This window comes from Asterias rubens, chromosome 6 (assembly GCF_902459465.1).
Source record: "Asterias rubens chromosome 6, eAstRub1.3, whole genome shotgun sequence".
Classification (NCBI taxonomy): domain Eukaryota; kingdom Metazoa; phylum Echinodermata; class Asteroidea; order Forcipulatida; family Asteriidae; genus Asterias; species Asterias rubens.
In genome coordinates this window covers 15,834,570-15,856,248 of record NC_047067.1, presented here as the reverse complement: position 1 = coordinate 15,856,248, position 21,679 = coordinate 15,834,570, and the positions used below count along the sequence as shown (strand labels likewise).

At 36.0% G+C, this 21,679-nt stretch overlaps 1 protein-coding gene across 1 annotated transcript; it reads left to right on the top strand.

The window, feature by feature from the left end:
- Positions 1–704: 704 nt before the first annotated feature.
- LOC117291494 (ras-related protein R-Ras2-like) lies at positions 705–14,133 on the top strand. Its single transcript, XM_033773236.1, has 6 exons — positions 705–1,049; positions 4,228–4,315; positions 7,994–8,096; positions 9,967–10,075; positions 11,331–11,449; positions 12,336–14,133. Exons 1-6 carry the CDS (start codon positions 945–947, stop codon positions 12,421–12,423), a joined length of 612 nt encoding a protein of 203 aa, XP_033629127.1. The 5' UTR covers positions 705–944; the 3' UTR covers positions 12,424–14,133.
- Positions 14,134–21,679: the final 7,546 nt, after the last annotated feature.

Genomic DNA, 21,679 nt, shown 5'->3' with positions numbered 1-21,679 from the left:
GTCCCCCGGTCCCCCCCCTGATTGACGCCCATGTCTCCTTGCAAATCAATATCTTTCGAATATATTACGAATGCTAACCAACGCTTGGCCTTTGCCTTTCGAAAATCAACGGCGAATGACCGTCTTACGCACTATTCGCTAAAATTTAGAAACCGGTTTGTAAATAATAAATTGACCGATCTTCGAAAGGAGGTGGGAATAATTTGTGAACGTTCCAAATTTGTTACCAGTGTTTACCACGCTTACGAAGACACGGCGAATGTTGCGGAGTTTGAGCGATTGCCAAATATTTCCGTTCGTAAGCACATTTCGCTAAAGCATATTATCCATGAAAGTAGCATTAGCAAAAGCGGGCAGGATACAGGAGCAAAGTGTTGGCAGTGTCAAGTAATGCACTTGCTTCATGTGTTCATTCACCACAATTCGATTTATATGAACGTCGAAATATCCCAACGAATAACTGCATAAATTAACATACGTAATCACAAGGGTGCAGCTTGAAATCATGCAGCGCGCATACATGTACATGCATACAGATATACATGTACATGTACATGTGCATGCACAACGTACATGCACAACGTCGGGTACATTACATGTAGCGATCTGTCATGTACATTACATTGTACATGGAGGAATAGTACACGGGTTAGTACTGTCATGTACATGTACATGTACAGTGTGCTGTGTGTTCCCAACCGATATATACACGCGAAGAAACACTTCCGGATCATCCTGTTGTAAAGTGTATCCTATTCCCACAACACACACGGAACTTGCATCTACAGCAGCACAGCACACTCCTTAAACCCAGTAGAATCTCTTCTAAATAAGGAACATAACATGTAGGTCATAAGTTTTGAGTCACAGTCGGTGCACTTTACATAGCGCTAAGAAATTGTTATCTATTATTGGGCAATATTTCTGAATGATTTGGAATCAACATGTCGACCAATGCTGCCGGTGACGGGACCATACAAACTCTTAAGATTGTCGTAGTTGGGGGTGGCGGTGTTGGTAAAAGTGCCATCACGATACAGTTTATTCAGGTATGTAAACAACCGAACCTAAACATAGAGGTTTTACTACAGTTTAATTCAGCTTCATACACCTACTGCTGCTAGTCTTCCATGGTCTAATCATCATGGTCTATTAATTGTGTGCTTGTAAAAACTACAAATAAGTAGGCCAAACATTAACAATTACATGGGATATGATATTATTTAAAGATAACTTTTTCACTCATTTTTAGAAAAAGGGATATCTCATTGAGGTAAATTAGATACTATATTATTTCATATCGAATGAAAAAGTGGTGGCGCCCTACGGAAACTTTTCCTTATTTAATTCTATCAAAAAATAGTGTGTGTCATCAGAAGGTAAAATTGTAGATGTGTAACACTTTTGTCTTTATTTGGACATTATTTTACCTTATATTTTGACGTTGCAATGAATCTGTCATCATGATCATGTGATGATGAATTGATGTGTATTTGGAAAAGTTTCCGTATGGCACCACCACTTTTTCATTCGATATGAAATAATATAGTATCTCATTGTAAAAATGAGTGAAAAGAAGGCGGCGCCATACGGAAAGTTATAAGATGTGTATTTTTGTAGAAAAGATGGGTCGCACTAAATACCGACAACTCACGACCCCCTCACGACAACTCACGACAACAATTTTTAAATGCACTTTAACGGAACAGTTGTCAACCGTTAAATATATGCACAAGAGTCATTTGCACCCAAGTCATTTTCAAACTGTTAAAAAAATTGTATTTTTAATTGTAAAAAAAAGTGTTTTTTACCTGAATTTAGTAACGAACGGTAATATCCGCCATGGTGTCTTTCAACACACTTGGACGATTCTATTATACCGCAGGGGTGACACAATGCAAGATGATTATTCCCCCTTTTAACTTTCTAACAAGAAAGAAAAAATCAGTAGCTAAAACCAAAACGAAAAAATAAAACTCAGCCCTCAGAAATTACCTTACCTCCTGTGGTGTAATAGAATCGTTACCTCCTGCAGTGTAATAGTACGTTGAAAGACAACATGGCGAATATTTCAGGGATAAAAAACACCTTTTTTACAGCTTAAAATACAATTTTTGCAACAGTTTGCAGGTGATTTAGATGCATTGACTCTTGTGCACATATTTAACGGTTGAATTACGTTCAAATGTTCTGTTAAAGTGCATTTACAAATTGTTGTCGTGAGGGGTCGTGAGTTGTTAGTATTTAGTGCGACCGGAAAAGATGCACAAATCTATTGTCCACATTTTTTTTTAATCACAGCAATCAAGTCAAGTCTTTCAGTTTTTGAATATAAATGAGTTAAAATCTGTTTTTGTTTGTTAATTAAGATATTTCATGAAGACTGCAGAATCATAGTATGAACAATTTGTCAATTTACACATGAATTTATATTAATAAATACCTTGGACGGTTTCAAGTCTATGATTGGTCATAACCAGGTCACGTGGGGGTGTGTCAACGGTCGGTATGAAGACCGGCTTTGGAAAATAGCGAATAAGTGGCCCCTACATATAAATCAGCATACATTGTGCAAACCTTGCGTGTTGCACTTATCGCCTGCTTATTTAGTTTCATTGCAACTTCGCGCACTTGCACGTACGCGCTGAAATTGTATCAATTTGAGATAACATGTGGGCGCATGTAAACTCATTTGTTCATGGTCTTGTTTACAGCGACATGCTATATGGACGCTGAGCTCATGGGCGCGTTTTAACGCACAAAGAAAAGGCAATCATTTGCCTCCTTCAACCCCAGTGAAGGCACTGAACAGACCATAATATTTAAAAGAGCCACTGGTCTCAAAGATCAGTAATGTGATTAACGCACAAATGAGATGGGAACCATCAAAAGCTCAAATATGGCCCCTGAACATGTATCGCCGAGAGAAAAGTCTCAATATTTTGACAATTTTTGGCGTTTAATTCGTTAAGAAGATAATTATTAATGGGAATAACAGTGTTCGAACCCGGTCTTCACTGCGTGATAATGACCTTGGTTGGTGGCTTGCACTGTTACAGGAACACGTTGCCTTGGATCGGATGAGTTGGTCTATAAAAGGCGTTTGTAACCGTTGGTTAAAAAATGCATGGTTAGAAAGATATTGTCAAAGTAGAATACAATGATCTGCACAAATATGCCTCGAAATTACGTGGTTTTCTTTTTACCTCGTCGACTAACACAGTCGGTCATTTATGGGAGTCAAAATTTTTGCCAACTGTGATAGTTTGCGACGTAAAAGGAAAACCGTGCAATTTTGAGTGATACTTGTGTGGATCATTGTATTCTACTTTTAAAACATCTTTCTAACCAATGCATTTCATAACAAATGGTTTCAAACGCTTTAAATAGACCAACTCGTCCGATCCAAGGCAACGTGTTCCTTTAACGGTTTTCAACGAGTGGGTTAAACCCGCCGAGGCCTGGTTCTTGATAATTTACCTCAACTTCGTCTCAGTATAATTATCAAGTTCAGGCCTCGGCACGGGTTTAAACCACTGGTTAAAAACCTCTTCACCACACATTGATTCCCTTAGTATAACAGTAAACTATAAACACATTCCAGTTGAGAGAGTGTCAGTGTCATACGTAATTGTACAGGCTACATCATGGATTCATGTACATGTACTTACTTCTGGTATGAAACCACGTATGTCTCATATAGTGAACTTAATCAGGAACCCTGAGGAACTCTGTAAACAAGGGTAATTGCTAAATGTAAACCCGACCGCTGGGGTTAAATGCAAGGGAGGAGTCCAACCTGGGCTTCCCCTAGCTCTACAATAAAGGATTTATTCTTTAGTCCTTGATATGAATGAGGGCCAATTTCTGGGACAGAAAAATTTCAATGCTTCGTAACCTGGATTTTCCTGGATTCACATTCCATGGCAGCATACAAGCGGCAATCTTTTTAAAAGTAACTGCTTTTAATAATTGCACAACAATTTTTCAGCGGCCAGAAAAATTAGTCTACAATGCAGAGTGCAAAAAAGATAGCACAGCAAAATGCACGGGACTGGCACGCTTAAATGTAGTAGGCATGCAATGGTGTACAAAATAAAGGCATGGTAACCTACAATCCTCCAATCAAATGCCAAGGATCTACTTGGATAATATTCTTCTTTTATAAAAAAAAAACTCAACCCACTCCTGATGTCTTTATGTAACATTTTATCTCTTTGTTTTCAGTCATGTTTTGTCGCAGAGTACGACCCCACAATTGAAGATTCTTACACAAAGCAATGTGTTATTGATAACATTGTCGCAAAGTTAGACAGTAAGTATTTGTCACTTAGCTCATAGCTTTTTAAAACAACACTCAGTCAAATTACTACACTTTTTTAAGAATTATCTAGGGTCATGATCGTGATCTGGATAGCGAATTTTGTGGTTACTTCCATTACTTTGATGCTACTCTCTGTACAATAATCACCGTGGTAAGTTGTTGGACTGCAGAACTTGCAATCATAAGGTTGGGATTTGAATCCCCCAGCGAACCGCTGACTTCACAATGACTAGAATAAATATTGTCGTCTAGTTAATGAATCACATTTTCTTGCTTTGTGCAATGAATAATCATCTAATATAAAACGTTCAACCAATGTTTGTATGAGAGAGATTGGTTGTCAAGTTCGGTTGGTTGTCGATTTTGCCAAGTTCCCTTGATGGGAAGACCATCTAAACAAACAAACAAACCTTGGTCATCTTGACTGGAAAGATGCTTCTTTTCTCAGAGTTTTGCACATGGAATTTGAAATTACTGCCTTCATACGTTTGTGTACATATTATTTGAAAATTTGGGATTTGACTGTGGTTGCATGGTGACCAGTGCTGATGTTGACACGCAAAATCATTACCAACCAAATGAAAAAGTATGATTTCTGAAATCTGAATGTTGGGTGCTTTGGATGATGTGGGCATGATATAACACGTACTTTAGGCTATGTAGCAAGATTTTGAACATTTTTTATCACAGCTTGTTACCAGTAACCTGTACAGTGTTTGGTCATGTTCATGAATGTGTGGATGTAAATCTTTTTAGTAAAATAGATTGCTTTTATTTGCATGTAGCATTTCACCAGCAAATAAATTGATTTTGTCTCCTTCAGAAATAACTTGCAATGATGAGACAGTTTCAAAAACTCAGAGAATGTGTCATAATGTTAATTGGCTTGCTTCTGGCATATGGAATTCATGATACTGTTGATGAGTGCAAATAAAACTATGTCACAAACTGCTGTGATGATGTTTTTGTTGTACAATGTGCCAGGGGTGTTATAGTTTGAGCATGTTTGTCTCTCCTTAAGTGATTCTCTGTTTTCAACTAACATAATCCAATATGGCAGAACATTACCCCAAACCTTTGCTCTTATCAGCCATTTTGAAGCTGTCCTCATGTTCAAATGAAGCAGAGGCCAGGTCAGGTAGGCTCTAACACATGAGTTACATGTAAATAGAATCAACCTTGAGTGGTCACCACATACTATGAATCCATAGGATAACAGTTAGTTTCAACTGGAGTATTCCATACCTGGAAATATGACCTTACGTGGTTAGAAAGTATGGTCAAATCTCATACTTGGCTAACCTGTGACTACAATTTGGTCAAATCTCATACTTGGCTAACCTGTGACTACAATTTGGTCAAATCTCATACTTGGCTGACCTGTGACTACAATTTGGTCAAATCTCATACTTGGCTGACCTGTGACTACAATTTGGTCAAATCTCATACTTGGCTGACCTTTGACTACAATTTGGTCAAATCTCATACTTGGCTGACCTGTGACTACAATTTGGTCAAATCTCATACTTGGCTAACCTGTGACTACAATTTGTGTGTAAACTTCAAGGCTACATAGCTGTCAACAAGCTACAATGCTGGCCATATCTTGTTTGTCCCCCCTGTCCCTTTCAATGTTAGTTCCAATTGGCGGTCTGTTTCAGGCCTGCGCTAAACGTCGCTCTTTTGCCATGTCGAACTCAATTGATTTTCTAGCGACAAAAGTGCGGCAATAAAAAGAATCAGTGACAAACGTCAAATTTATTAAAATAATTTGCCGCACAAAAAATGTTGCTAAAGAGCCATGTGACATGATGACAATTCGAGCTGTGACACTAAAAATTGCCCGACCAGGGCTTGGCGTGCTACACGACAGTGTCAAACTCAAATAAAACATTTGCGCTAAACTACGCTTTTTTGTCAAATTCAATTAACCATCTTCCAATTATTTTAGTTCGACACGACAAAAGTGTGTCCTTTAACGCAGGCCTTAGTGTTACTGTCAACATTGGGGGAGGGGGGTCGGGGGAGATAATGTTTATTGTCAATGGGAAGTGGACAGGGAATGGTTTTGTGTAACATTAGGAATGGGTGGCCCGTCATTTGCTTCTTTGTAATCATGAAGGTTTGATTACGATGTAGGCCTACTTTCTGCGCCTTACATGAGAAAACCAGACACAGTATAGCTGCTCCTGCACTTCCAGTATTTGTTCATGCTGTAGGTGTACATGTACTAGTACTGGCATGACTGGAGTTATGATTCAGTTGGTGCTTGTGTATGTATAGCTCACTTTTTTTTTTTAATGGAGTAAGAGCAGATTCATCTCATTTATCTCATCTTCGGTATGAGTATACTTAAGAGCTTGTTTTCTTTCAGACTGAACTAAAAATCAATATGTTAGGTTGAACATCCTTAGATTTTCAATTGCAAAACACAGCATGTACTGTGAGATGTTAGTATTCCAGTTGAAAAATCCAAGACAGCTATCTTGTCCAGTTGTCAGTTTACTGGCCTGACTCCAAACTCACTGGCCTGTGATCTGTGATCATTGGTGTAACTTTTAAGCCCTGCAGTGCACAGTGTACACACCTGCAGGCTATTCATGGTCCCTAGAAGGTTATTTTGAACCTACAAGTTGTTATGGGGTGCACTTTTGACTTGCCCCTGGCATCTGTCAAAAGTGATTCTGTCCTCGCTACCTTGTAACAGGTTCAGTGAGCTTGGCCAATTAATCCAAAGTGTGGACTTCATTTCTGATACCAATTGTATCCCAGGTGTCAACATTTGAAAATTTTAAAATGCTTTAAAAAAATAAAAACATGGATAATGTATTGTAAATCATTAAAAAATGAAAAGGGTGTGATGGTACGAAGAAAAAAATTGCAATAGTGATTTGTTTCATACCTACATTTTAGGAGAAAGCTCCTTATTACATATAGATTAAAAGAAACAATTTCTTTGTGAATTTTACAAATAACAGCATAATGTGTGTTTTTTTTTATTTAGTTCAAATCTTAAATTCATTTGTAAGAATCCCATATTATACACATAATGAATGTTTATGAGTGTAATGGTGTGAATGTGTTCATGAGTTGAAAGATGGAATGTTCTATTCAACGAGGCGGAGCCGAGTTGAATGGAACATTTCATCTTTCAATGAATGAACATTTTGCACTATTGCACGAACTAAAAACATTCATTATTTGTTTTATATGACATTCAAGTAGAGCTTGGTCATTTTGATTGTAGGATACAACTTTCAAAATAGACAAACCATAGGCCTACAATTTTTTATTGTGAAATTACACCCGTTTTGGGTCGGCCTGTTTGACATTTTGAGACATCAATTGCCGAATGCTAGTATGTGCCTTGTAGTAACCCTGCTGCGTTACCAAAGACACGCGCATGCAGTGATGTATTTTTGCTCAGCGAGCAATAGTACTTTTCGGATGGATCGAAAAATGCACGCTGAGTGACGTAGCGTGCAATAGTACTTTTATTTGCTAACACGTGACGGACAATCCTCCAATCTAATGGCAAGGATCTGCTTGGGTGTTATATAAGCCCTGCTATTCTCTTTGTGATAATTTGTATTGTTTGTTCTGTACAACTGTACAACTTTGCCAAATGACATTAATACTGTATGATTTGTTCTTTTTTGTGTTCTTTAGTTTTGGATACAGCAGGCCAAGATGAGTTTAATGCAATGAGAGAACAGTACATGAGGACTGGCGATGGATTCCTTCTTGTGTACAGTCTTACCAATAGAACAAGGTACACGTCAAAAAGTTTCCCTCGGTCTTGCCAACATTCTCTGAAATCACATCCATTGTATTCCTTGAGTTTGATGGATACATGTGCGTTGCCATGACTTGAGTCCAAGTTTGAGTCTCAGTGCTCACGTGATGATTTGAGTGAAAATCAATCAAACAAAAATTAGCAATTGAAATATATTTTATAAGCTTAGTTGCCATGAGAAAATGTATCTTATATGAGTTTTCTTGGAATATTAAATTATGAGAAAATAAAATTAGCTGTTGCAAACAACTTACCAACCAAATGGACCGAGGGTATAAATGCAAAAAATAGTTAATGGCCTGACGTTTTGACCCTAGCAGAGTCTTTCTCGAGGCTAAAAGACAACACAACAAACATGAACAGGTAACTAAGTGAAACATAAGCAGTGAAGTGGAAATACATGAATGGGGTTAGAAAGCATACAGAAAAAAGCAAGGGGTAAACAATGAATGGGGGACATTATTAAATTATATCAACAACACAAAATTATATGGCTAGGAAAAAAAAGGTTTTTTTTTTTACTGAAAATAATTCCGCACAAGTAACAGGAAAAGTTGGGGGTTTTTTTTTGACTGAAAATAATCCTGCACAAGTAACAGGAAAAGATTGATTAATCCTTTAGCATGAACTGGTTAGACAACAAGATTATTATTGTAACACATGTACAATGTAAGACCTACAGGTTGACTATGCAAATGGCTCACAGGCTTAGGATTTATTTTTAAAATGTACAGTAGGCCTACTAAGTTGCTTGTTTCTAAGAAATACAATGTAGTCATACACTGGAAGCAAAAACTATAAATGTATCATTGGTCAACTTCCTCATCATGATCTTTTAATGGATCTATGTTTGGGTGAAGTTAAAAACAAAACATGATGCTGGTACAGGCTTGTACTTCTGTATGCTTCATATTCCAGAAGCATTTGACTGGGCCCGTATTTGCCTATTAGTAACACTTGTAATTGACATTAAAGCCATTAAACACTTTCGGAACAGGAACAAAAAAAAGTTCACAGATTTACAAATAACTTACAGGGTTTACAGAAGGTAATGGTAAAAGACTTCTCTTGAAATATTATTCCAGGAAATGCTTTACTTTTTGAGAAAACAATTATCAATTCCTCGACAACAAGAATTACGGATTATAGTAAACACAATGTCATGACACGGCGAAACGTGCGGAAACAAGGGTGGGTTTTCCGGTTATTTTCTCCCAAATCCGATGACCAATTGAGCCTAAATTTTCACAGGTTTGTTATTTTTAAATATAAGTTGTGATACATGAAGTGTGGGCCTTTGGACAACACTGTTTACCGAAAGTGTCCAATGGCTTTAAGCCAATGGACCATTGTTAAATAGAATGTTCTGATATTTATGGAAGATCAAATTTCCACTCTAAGATCCAAGTTAACACAGAATAACAATCAAATTGACTGATTCATCGAAACAGCGCTGAATGAATACAATGTGTGTTAAGAGTAATCAGGACTTGAATTCTAATTTGATTTAAGGAAACATGCTGACTGGGAGAAATGTTCTTTGTATTCTGTAAATTCTCTTTTCTAATGACAAATCTGTGCATTTAAGGAAGCCCACATAAAACTCTATCAGGGCACATATTGGCATTAACGTTCATCTTTCCTTATTTGCTAATGACACCCCTCCCCCCCCCATATTGAAGGATCATTCATTTGAAATGATGTGGTAAACATATCATACTTATTTGGAACATGTGTTTTGAAAAATGTCATGTAAAATTAGATTATTGTATGAAAAAGCATCAAATGCAATCTGAACACATAATAATTTGTCCTCATAAATCTTCATCTTTCCTGTTTGCTCTAGTTTTGAGGAAATAATCAAGTTTCACAAGCAGATTCTGCGGGTCAAAGATCGGGATGAGTATCCCATGATCCTTGTGGCTAACAAGGCAGATTTGAATGACCAACGAGCGGTAAGTTGTTATTTTCACTTTGTAGAGTTTCAATCAATGTTGTATGTCAAGATCATCGCAGGCCTGTATGCTTTGTTTTTTGAAGGAGCAAGGGTACCAAGGCATGTCTCCTAGGTAAAGGGCACCCTACAATTTAATAGGCTCTGTGAGGAAATTATAAATTTCTACCTGTGATCATTTCAAGGGCTCCAAGGCAATGACCAGGGGGCATGGAGGCAATCCCCTTCCGTTGTCTCTGTGAATGATCAGGCCTGTGACATCGTACACGTATTTGCTGAGACTTTCAGTTGATTTGTAAATGCATAGGTCATTGGCATTTAACCTACTACAAAGTATTAGTAAACGATACATACATGTTGTTGTCTTCTACAAAGCACAATGTCATCAAACTGACACTAGAAGGTACTGCCGTTTTGACAGTTGCCTTAAAGCATATTTTCTCTTTATATTTAGCTGAATCATGTCTGTGTGTATGCGTGCGTGTGTGTGTATGTTATTGGATCTCCTCCCTGGATACCGCATCAAGCCTCGCCAAATTTACAGGGTAGAAAGGAGCTGACTTCGTCTTGACACTCATCTATTTTTGAAAACTTCCGTTTAGCATTGACAGATTTATGAGCAAAACAAACAACCAAATTGGCTCCCTCTGAAGTAACGAAGTTTTCCAGAAAGAAGTAATTTTCCTCGGGTTTGATTTCGAGACCTCATAATTAGATGAGGCCTCGAAATCAACTTGCATCTGAAAGCATACAACTTCGTGTGACAAAATTGTTTAATTCTTTCATTATTATCTTGCAACTGAGCTTGAGCTTAAATTTACACAGATTTGTTTCTTTATGCATATGTTGATATGCACCAAGTGAGAAGACTGGTCTTTGAAAATTACCAATAGTGTCCAATGTCTTTAATGATGCCTGTTTGAGCAAAACCTTCGCACCAATTAGATGGACTTTTTGGTGAACATTCAAAGTTTCAATCTCTGAATAATGGGTTACATGTAGGACAAGAATGTGTTGTTTGTTTAGAATCTGTATCAATAGTTATTGGCACCATTACACTCTAACAGCCCTTCAGTGAATATTTTCAAACAGCAATTAAAGATAAAATCAAGAATCTACCATGTACATTTTGAAACATTTGTATTTCAGTTTTCAACAACCGGTCAGACAACTACAGAACTTTAATAAAGTAATGCAGTCTTGACGTGTATCTTTTGAATATTTTGGTTGCTCCTGCCCCATGTTATTGTATTAAGGTGTCGTCATCAGAAGCACAGGAACTAGGCAAGCAGCTCAAGGTAGAGGTGATTGAAGCAAGTGCCAAGACAAGAATGAATGTGGACCAATCTTTCCATCAACTTGTTAGAACAATACGGTACGAAACAGTGAGCCTTGACTTTTTTAATGTTTCAAATGTTGGTGAACATTTAACCGAATCACTTGCAGTCTATTCTTGTTTAGTCTTTACATGTATATGTAATACATAATGACATACAGTGTAGATCTGCATTGAACCCCTATCACAGAGCCATGAAAACTAAGCTCTGCATATATCAAGCATTAGCTTTTTCCCAGATTCTGTTCACTACAATTTTGCAGAAAGAAAAATATAACAGTTTCGCCAATACCTTTTTCAAGTGACCTTAACTTGCATAGAAAAACCAGTGAGTAATTTGTTATTAGTCATTTCTGTTTCCGCTAAGCAGCAGTGGTTTGTGTACTCAATCATCAATTTCAGTAAACATGTTCTGTAGTTTTTAATTTTCAAGATGGTGAAATGTCATATCTCCTCCTAAGTCAAACTCTCAAATGTCAATTAATAATGTTATTGTATTCTGATATCTTAGAATCATCCTCCTTTTGGCCAACCATTTATCCGTTAAGTATCTATTACATTTGTTAATGATCATTACTTGCACTGGCTGCACATCCAATTATGTGTTGATTACGTCTTAAATTTGCTAAAGTGCAAGCAAAGCACTTTTGTACAATAATACTGATTTTAATCCACTCATTTTGAATTTGATGAAAGTTTTGCATTTCAGAGAGTTTGTCTTAATAAATGTTGAGTAAGTTTTGTTTTGAATCAATTAAATGCTGGTTATAACTACTACAATTATTGATGATTATTTTTTTTAGACAAATGTATAAAAACACTGAAGACTTAGGATATCTATCATAATTGTTGATTGTTTTTATACATTTAAGTGTCAATGCAATGTGATTTAAATTTACTGTATTGATTGAATTGTTTTCTTTAGAAAATTTCAAGCAGAGGAGAACCCACCTATGCTGCAACGACCAAGCAAGAGTAGCAGTGATAAGCAATCATGCTGTGCACTATTGTAAAGCCATCCTTCCATAAATGTCTACTTAGTTTGTGGCAATAATTGAGTCAGGTAAGGATGCTGTGTAATGATAGTGCTACATGTTTTTGACAGACTTTGGTTGTTTGGGAGTCAGGGATCAACTTTAATTAATACTCTGTATCAAGAGCTTATTAGACTTGAGTTTTGATCATAAGCTGTATTAACTCAGCAGCAAAACCACTTCCAATCCAGTGACTTTCATAAATGCCATCAAGTGTGTACATGTATACACAATGATAATCAAAATAATAATAGTGGCTTCTTACATGTATATTGTGCGCATATTCGTCACTCAATGGCGCTCAATGCTCTTTTTAACATACAGTATTTTCCTGCAAGAAATGTGGGACTACATTTGAAAAGAGATCTACTCCTTTTACATAGCACCATGTCATGGTTGATATGGTGCTGTCGCACAATATGCTGCCAATCAAACCAGGAACACTGGGGCGAACCCCTTCTCTTTTCAAAAAGTGCACTGGGTTCTTTTACATGCATTACACAACAAACAGGACCAGAAGGTTAACGTCCCATCCGAAGGTTGAAGCATTCTGGTTAGGTGTTTTGGTTATTGACACAGTTGACATGACTGGGACTCGAAATGCAAACTCTGCTGATCAGAAACACCAGAGTTTGAATCCAATGCTATTAACGGCTAGGCCGTCGTGATACCTCATTGATACACACCAATTTTTCCAAACTGGCTCACGGCGAATGTCTAAAATATTCTGGAAGTCCATAAGATGATCATTGAATACTGACTTACAAAAGGTTAAAGGGCAGGTACATAGTTTCTGGAATGATACATTTATTTCAAGGGTATGGTTTCCATGAAACATCAGAAAAGTACATGTTTAAAGTTTATTAGGGTTAAGGTGTTTCTTTGTATAAAACATTGCACTATGTTTAAAAGTTTAGTTATTGATAACACATATTACTGTATTGTAGCAATTACTGCCCATGATTCAGTATCTTAGATGAAGAAAAAAAATTTGTTGACGTCCCATTTCTCAACACTAAATGTGTACCTTCCTCTAAAAATACAACATTTAAGAAGAAAGAAGGCAAGGGTGAGTGCAACAAGATATCTGACCTCCCAATGGTTTGACCAACAATGAAAACGCACATCTTTGTACGCACAGTGCACAGGATTGTCAAATAAGCAACCTTCTTTTGTCCTGCTCAAATGATGTCATGTGTATTGGTTTATACTAAACTTGGGCGATATTGCATTTATTTTCCCACGATATATCGTCAAAAAAGTATCGCGATATTCAATTATATCGCGATTTATATTTTAGACAAAAAATTATAACATCTTACGATGCCCAATTTCAATACTTTGTATGGTTTACAAATCGGGGTATGGCTTTGTGGGGTGTACTGTCTACCCATGGTGTTGAACATGGGCGTTTCAGTTACACCATATATTTTGTTAAACAGCCCTTCGTGGTTGCAAGACGTCTCAATTAGGGAAGACATCAAGATACTTCATCAAAACCACGATTTGCCGATAATTCGATTAACAAGAAATCAAGATGATATGATATCGTCTAAGAAATGGTATCGCTATTTTCGATTATATCGAGATATCGCCCAAGCTTAGTTTATACTCTTGTGTAGTCAACTCATTTTCTTTAATACTGTATAGAAAACCAAACTTTGCCATAATTAATGTTTTCAGGTGGGTTTTTTTTTTGGGGGGGGGGGGGGGGCGGGGGGTAGCGGGGGGGTAGTCTTGGTTCCAAGACCATTTGTGTTGCGCGGTCACACACAACCATTGTTCCGATCTATGCATGGCAAACTGTCTCGCTTGTTATGAATGAACATAGAGGGCGCTGTGACTAGCATTCTCCCCTCATTGACAAATCCGGATGATCCGTGAATCAGACATAAAAAGGGCTCTCTATGTTCATTCATTACAATTAAGCATGTACAGTTTGCCGTGCATATAGATCAGAACGTTGTTTGTGTGTGACCGCGCAACACCAATGGTCATGGAACTGGGGGGGGGGGGGGTTAAAGAAAATAGCAAGTCGGAAAATAGTTAAACTTGTTACCTTTTTCATTTTACCAAAATGAAAACCAAATTTTCGTTATTTCTTGGGGCAAGCAAAGCAGAAATTGGATTAAAGTAGTATGAATATTGTACGTGGTTACATGAGATGTATACCGTTCTTTATTTCTAAAGTGGTTTCGTTGTAAGGAATTTTTACATTATATTAAGTTAACCTGTGAGCTATTTAAAGTTCTTGTTTCGTCCTGATTTGTTTGTATTAGTAACTTTCACAGCAATCTAGCAGGAATTTCTTGGCATTATGGAGATGAATTAGAACAACAAAAGGCAAGGGTTTTTTGTTTTTTTTAAGTTTCTATTATTCCTTCGTTTGTAGCAAGTCAAAAAAAAAGTTATTTTTTACCTATTAAAGTCTCAGAATCAATCATAAAGTATAATTTGTTAACAAATGCTGTTTTGAACTAATGCAATAAAAACAGACCTTGTCTACATCTGGTTATTTTTGCAAATATCTGAAATAGATTTTTTGAAGAACACGTACTATGCTATTTAAATCTTCTATCACAAAATGTCTGATAAACTTTAAATTTAGAAGTTTTAATGGCTCAAAAATATTGGTATAATATTGAATAAATTTCTTTTTCAAAGGAATGCACCATTGCCGTGAGTAAAATGTAGTGAAAATGTTACTCTCTGCTTCCAATAGATGATGCTTCTTTTGCCTTTGTTTTTAATCTTTTAAAGAAATATGTGCCTTGGAAAAACACAAAGTAGCCATTGCAGATTCTTATACTATGTTTGATTCCATGTTTGTACATGCTACCAAGCTGAGGTTGCTAGCATACATGTAGTTTAATTCCATGTTTGTACATGCTACCAAGCTGAGGTTGCTAGCATACATGTAGTTTGATTCCATGTTTGTACATGCTACCAAGCTGAGGTTGCTAGCATACATGTAGTTTGATTCCGTGTTTGTACATGCTATACCAAGCTGAGGTTGCTAGCATACATGTAGTTTGATTCCATGTTTGTACATGCTACCAAGCTGAGGTTGCTAGCATACATGTAGTTTGATTCCATGTTTGTACATGCTATACCAAGCTGAGGTTGCTAGCATACATGTAGTTTGATTCCGTGTTTGTACATGCTATACCAAGCTGAGGTTGCTAGCATACATGTAGTTTGATTCCGTGTTTGTACATGCTACCAAGCTGAGGTTGCTAGCATACATGTAGTTTGATTCCATGTTTGTACATGCTATACCAAGCTGAAGTTGCTAGCATACATGTAGTTTGATTCCGTGTTTGTACATGCTACCAAGCTGAGGTTGCTAGCATACATGTAGTTTGATTCCGTGTTTGTACATGCTATACCAAGCTGAGGTTGCTAGCATACATGTAGTTTGATTCCATGTTTGTACATGCTACTAAGCTGAGTTTGCATTAATCTGTAACATGAAGCTGGCAATCCCTAGGTGATCAAGTCTATTTAATAAATGGACATTTGCATCGGGATAAAGAATATTAATCTTGGTTTTACCCATATACACTGACACTACTCTAGAATTGCAAAAGGTCGTTGGTTCAAATCCCACTCGAGTAATATGCCTGTGATTTTGTTCACAGAACTCAAGACATACCTTTCTACTTGCAGCTCCATTACACTGGGCTCAGCTTGGTGGTTATTATAAAGCTTTAAAGTGTAAGTTTAAAGAGTTACTTTTTCTTGAATTATACAAATGATTAGGGCTTAGGGATGAATAAGTGAAGGTTCTTTCTAATGATTAAATTTTTAGGACTTAACCAATTCCATCAGCTCTCCTTGGACAAGGAGAGTTGTTAGGATGAAATTAGCACAGGTAGTAGTGCTACAAGTTTCCAAGCTATTGCTCGGTTGATTTGAATGTGCCTTTATTGCTCTTTAATTATTTGTTGTCTGACATCAATCTGTTTATTTCTACATTATGTACTCGCCAATCGGAATCAGCTAAAATAATCATCGTCAGACCCATCCTTTATGAATTTTAAATTAAAGGGACTGGACACTATTTGTAACTCAAAATAATTGTTAACATAAAAACTTACTTGGTGATGAGCAATGACGACCTGTGGATTGTTAACAAAATTGTAAGAAACAGCTCCCTCTGAAGTAACTTTTTTTTTTATTTTTTTTTTAAGGTAATTTCTCACTCCAATATTAAAAGCCTTCAGGCCTGAAGCCTTTTATAACTTCTAAAAGCACACACATTTTGTGCAACAAGGGTGATTTTATTTTTTCAATATTTTGTTTCAACTTCGATGCCCAATTGAGTAAAAATGTTCAAAGATTTGTTAATTTGTATGCATATGTTGGGATACACCAAGAAATAATACTGTTCTTTGACAATTACCAGGGTTTCCAGTGCCTTTAAAGTAGCTGCAGTTTGAACAATCCACTTGTACTTGTTTCATTATTAAGTAAGTAATGTTGAACAACAAATCAATGTTATCGTCTTAGTTAACATTCAGTGTTGGAGATTCTTGGTGACAAACATTCTTGCAAGTCTTTTATTGTGTTCGTGATCAGTTCTAGTAGGAAAAAAACTATTTGTGCTTGGTGTTTAGTTTAATTGTTCATCTATGCATGGAATAATCCAACTGTATTAATATTTTGTATGCATGAAAGCTATAAAACTTGCTAAAAATCTTGAGATTTTATCAACTAATATTTCAACACATGGTGCCATTTAACGTTTTAAAATAATTTTTAAGCATTTTTACAAAATGAATTTTGTATTGGTAATTAATGAGACGCGATGTGTGTCACTAAATGTTTCAGGTTTCAGGTATGTGTTTTATGTTTATATATTATGTACAGCTTTTCAGTTGGTAAATTTAATTTATTTTATTTACTTAATTTTATTAGGGATTCTACTTTACTGTCTGATTGTTATTGTAGATTATGATATGTTCTTATTGCTAATAATGCTGCTATAAAGCAAATGAAATTACTCAGCCATTACATCTTTTTGGAGCAGAAACAGGACATGTTGTAGGGTGTCTTGTTTGTACTTGGTTCCTGGTGTTTTCTACTAAGCAACTCTCTGGAACTTCCCGTTTAAATTTAGTTTTGGTTGTTGTGATGGTAGATTCATAACTACATATAGTAATAATCCAATACTCGCTGATAGAAGTCTATGGCTAGTCAGAAGACAGTCTAGCCACTTTATATTGTCAATATATTAAGCATTTCAATCCTTATGGAATCCATACAAAATATACACCGTTATGAAGGAAATTTGTTAATGTAGTGATGCTAAATATGTTGTATTAAAAACACAATGTTTGGGGCCATGCCAAACATTTACATTTATAAATAAACGACTAAAAAGATAATGATTTGCTGCAAAAATCAAGATACTTAATCTTGCTGATGTGCTTCCATGGTTTCTATTGATAACAAAATACAGTAAGCATGTCATAAATTGTATTGTTGATCAAGCAGATAGTAATGGATATAAGTCAACAGTCATTCAGTCAGTGAATGTCCAGTAATTGATTTATTTATTGGCAATGGTTGGTTTATTTATTGGTTGGTTGGTTTGTTGGTTGGCTGGGGTTTGGTTGGTCTGTTGATTGAGTTGTTGATTGATAATTTAAATTACCCTGTGAAGAAGTTCAATATGATCCCTTCATCAAGAAGGGACTTAATTTCTCTTAAATAGAAAAACAAATTGCAAAGAAAGATGACCTATTTTAGTCAAATATTCCTATGTTGCTTGTAGTGCTTTTTGTGAACTGAACAAGGTTAAAAAAATACCAGCACTTTAAAAGAGTCCTTCCTTGTTGGCACATTGTACAAACTGCACAGAGTTAGACTTTGTAGTCAGTAAATCATTGTAAGCAATGGTTTCCAAGCCAAATGTAATTATTAAAGGAACACGTTGCCTTGGATCAGTCGAGTTGCTCTTTGAAAAGTGTTTGTAACCATTTGTTATAAAATGGATATGGGTAGAAAGATGTTGTAAAAGTAACATACAATGATCCACACAAACATGTCTCGAAATTGCACGGTTTTCCTTTTACTTCGTTGACTAACACGGTCGGCCATTTATGGGAGTCAAACTTTTGACTCCCATAAATGGCCGACCGTGTTAGTTCGCAAAGTAAAGAGAAAACTACTCAATTTCGAGGCATGTTTGTGTGGATCATTGTATTCTACTTTTACAACATCTTTCCAACCATATGCATTTTACAACAAACGGTTACAAACGCTTTTTATAGACCAACTCGTCCGATCTAAAGCAAATTGTTCCTTTAATTACAGGGAAAATAATAAACACAAAATATTTTCAAATCGACTTGGTAATTGATTCGATGTTTGCAAATATTACAATCACGTTTACTTTTTACTAATCTAGACTTCCTATATAAAGTAGTTATTTTATTGTGACTTTTAGAAGTTGTTGCCAAACTTGTATCTAGTAATATCTACCTTTCAGAAAACAATTTTAAGTAGAAATAACAAAGTATGTACATGTAAAAAGTTATATTAATATTTTATGAATCTCAATTATAGGACATCTTCTGTCAAAGTAATCAAAAACGACTTTTGTTTTACCATAGAAGTTTGATGTATTTTTAAAAAAAACTTCTCTGTTGAGGTATGGGGGAATTAAATTAGTTTTTGCAAAAAAAGTTTGGAATATGTATACTTGTATTGAATTATTTGTAGGTCATGTTTAAAGATGCTATGTCAGATTTTTTGCCCAACCATTAAAAAATAGATTTTTTTGAGTGAATGGTATTTCAAAGAGTATCAACCGCCCTAATGTAAAAAAGTTTAAATTTTACTTTTAATGGTCAGGAACCATGACAACAATTTAAAACGTTTCTTATAAAACACATAAGAATTGTTCACGTGATATATTGTCGGGATCCCGACAAAAACTAATTTTGAGCACTTTATTTTACTGCTACTTATAATTGGCGGACTTTTTCAAGCAATGGCTCAAATGAAAGCTTGTAACTTTCCTGACCCCCATCAAAATACCTATTGAATTTTAAATCAAAATTGTTGGGTCAAATCGGTCAAAAATCTTACATAGCATCTTTAAGTGGTATAATGTAGTTATCACACAGTGCTCTTGGAGTATGGGAACACATAGAACTTCTGCATCCCATATCAATTTAGCCGAAAGCCAAGTTGGATATGGGATACAGACAAGCTTTTATAACGAATTTACCTTCAAGCAAACTTAGTGTGCATTTGAAGGCAATATGCAGTGTTTGAGCAGTTGAAAATGGACTGCCAGTTCAGAGTCTGGGTTTAAGTTTGCTTAAAATTAATATGAGTTAAACCAAGTGCAAGTGGATTAAAGACAAAGGGAATGAATATTGCTTCCTATCCATAATGCAACATAGATGTTAGTGTCCTATATTAGTTTCATATTTGAAGAGTTATTGGAAAACAACTTTATCTTCCAGCAAACTTGCCAATAAAGAAAAGATTAAATACTAAACAAAGCTGTTTCCTTACAATTCTTTTCAGGTTTCAACCGCATTTTGGGTTATTTCACAAAAATAGCCCCAAGGTTAACTTACAGACAGTAAGACAACACAGTGAAATATTCTTAGTAAGGTTGGCCTGCTGCTGAAATAATTTTTTTTTTTTTTTTTCACATTAAATCCATTGCAAAAATGTGCAGGTCTACCTGTCTACATGTACTTTCAAGTCAAGGAATGCTTTTAAGATACAGCATGCAATATTCTATGCTCACATGTATTAGGGGTACAACAATCACATGTACAAGAGTGACTACTCGCACACCATGGTAAACGGTGTCAAATTGCATGCAAATATTATAGGGAAAGTGTGCAAATAACATTCAATTTTCAATTGAAACTGAAGATTCCACATCTTACGTCATTGCATTCTCTATGATATTGTTGGTTTTACCTTGACTGAACTTATAGAAGTAAGAGAATACGTAGGTTTTGTGTACGTGTTTGTGGGAGTGGGGGGGGGGGGCTGACTCCAGCATGATAGCATGTATCTTATGGAGACCAGATATGGGTGATCGAGATGTCCTTTTAAGAATCATTTGATTTTTTATTGGGGATGAATTGTACCACTTTTAACTGTCAATGTGTGCCTATCATTTTCAACGTTGTGGGAGTCGATTCCATTGTGTTATTTTGATCCAGCCAGGGTATGGGTGCTAAGTGTACTGCATGCCATGCAAGAGTCCAATATAATACCAGTCGTTGATTTCATCAAACTCTTCCTAACTTTTGATTAATCTTGGGACTTAAACCGAGTTAACTTCCATTAACCATAGACGTTGGGACGCAGGACGGGAAAATGGGTTACTTGTTCTGACTCTAGAAAGGATTAATCCTAGCGTTTTGTGAAATCAGCTGCAGGTCTCTATAACAGAACTTTTGCTATGCAGGCATGATGATTGGTGCTTCGATGGAATTACAAGGGCTGACCGATGTACATTCACCAGTATATGTGGAATAGGTTAGACTTTCCAGGCTATTTAAAAACAATTTGACTGACTTTTCTGAGGTCACAAAAAAATCAGCAATCATATTAAAGTAGTAAGAATACCATGCCTGCCTGGAATGGTTCACAAAAAAACTGTGACAAATTGTCACAGAATATGTACTTGGGATTAATAAATTATTAATTGGTAAGACTTTTAAAGACAATCTGCACAATCTTTTACATTGACTTTCAAATTTTATTTTTGTGTACTTTGGTTTATAACAAACTTTTACTACCACCTATAACACAAATACTACTGTTTTTTTTTTTACATGTACACTTATACTGAAGAGTTTGCGGTAACACCATGTAATAACAATCTCTAAATGAGTTGGGGTGGTTCTGAAAAGAACCGTTGGATTAACTCGACATTTCGATCAGTATGCTCTGATCGTCTTCTGGAGAATGAAGAGCATACTGATCGAAACGTCGAGTTAATCCAACGGTTCTTTTCAGAACCACCCCAACTCATTTAGAGATTGTTATTACATGGTGTTACCGCAAACCCTTCTATATCTTATTTCCACCATGCAAAGTTTCAAATCCTACTTACACTTATATTGTGATCTCCAAGGTGCTGATCTTTTACAGTAGGTTACAGAAAAATGTCGCTAAATAAAAAACAGCATACTTTCTAAATTGATTAATTATGTCTGTACATTTCTGGTTGGTGAAAACCCTTTATACT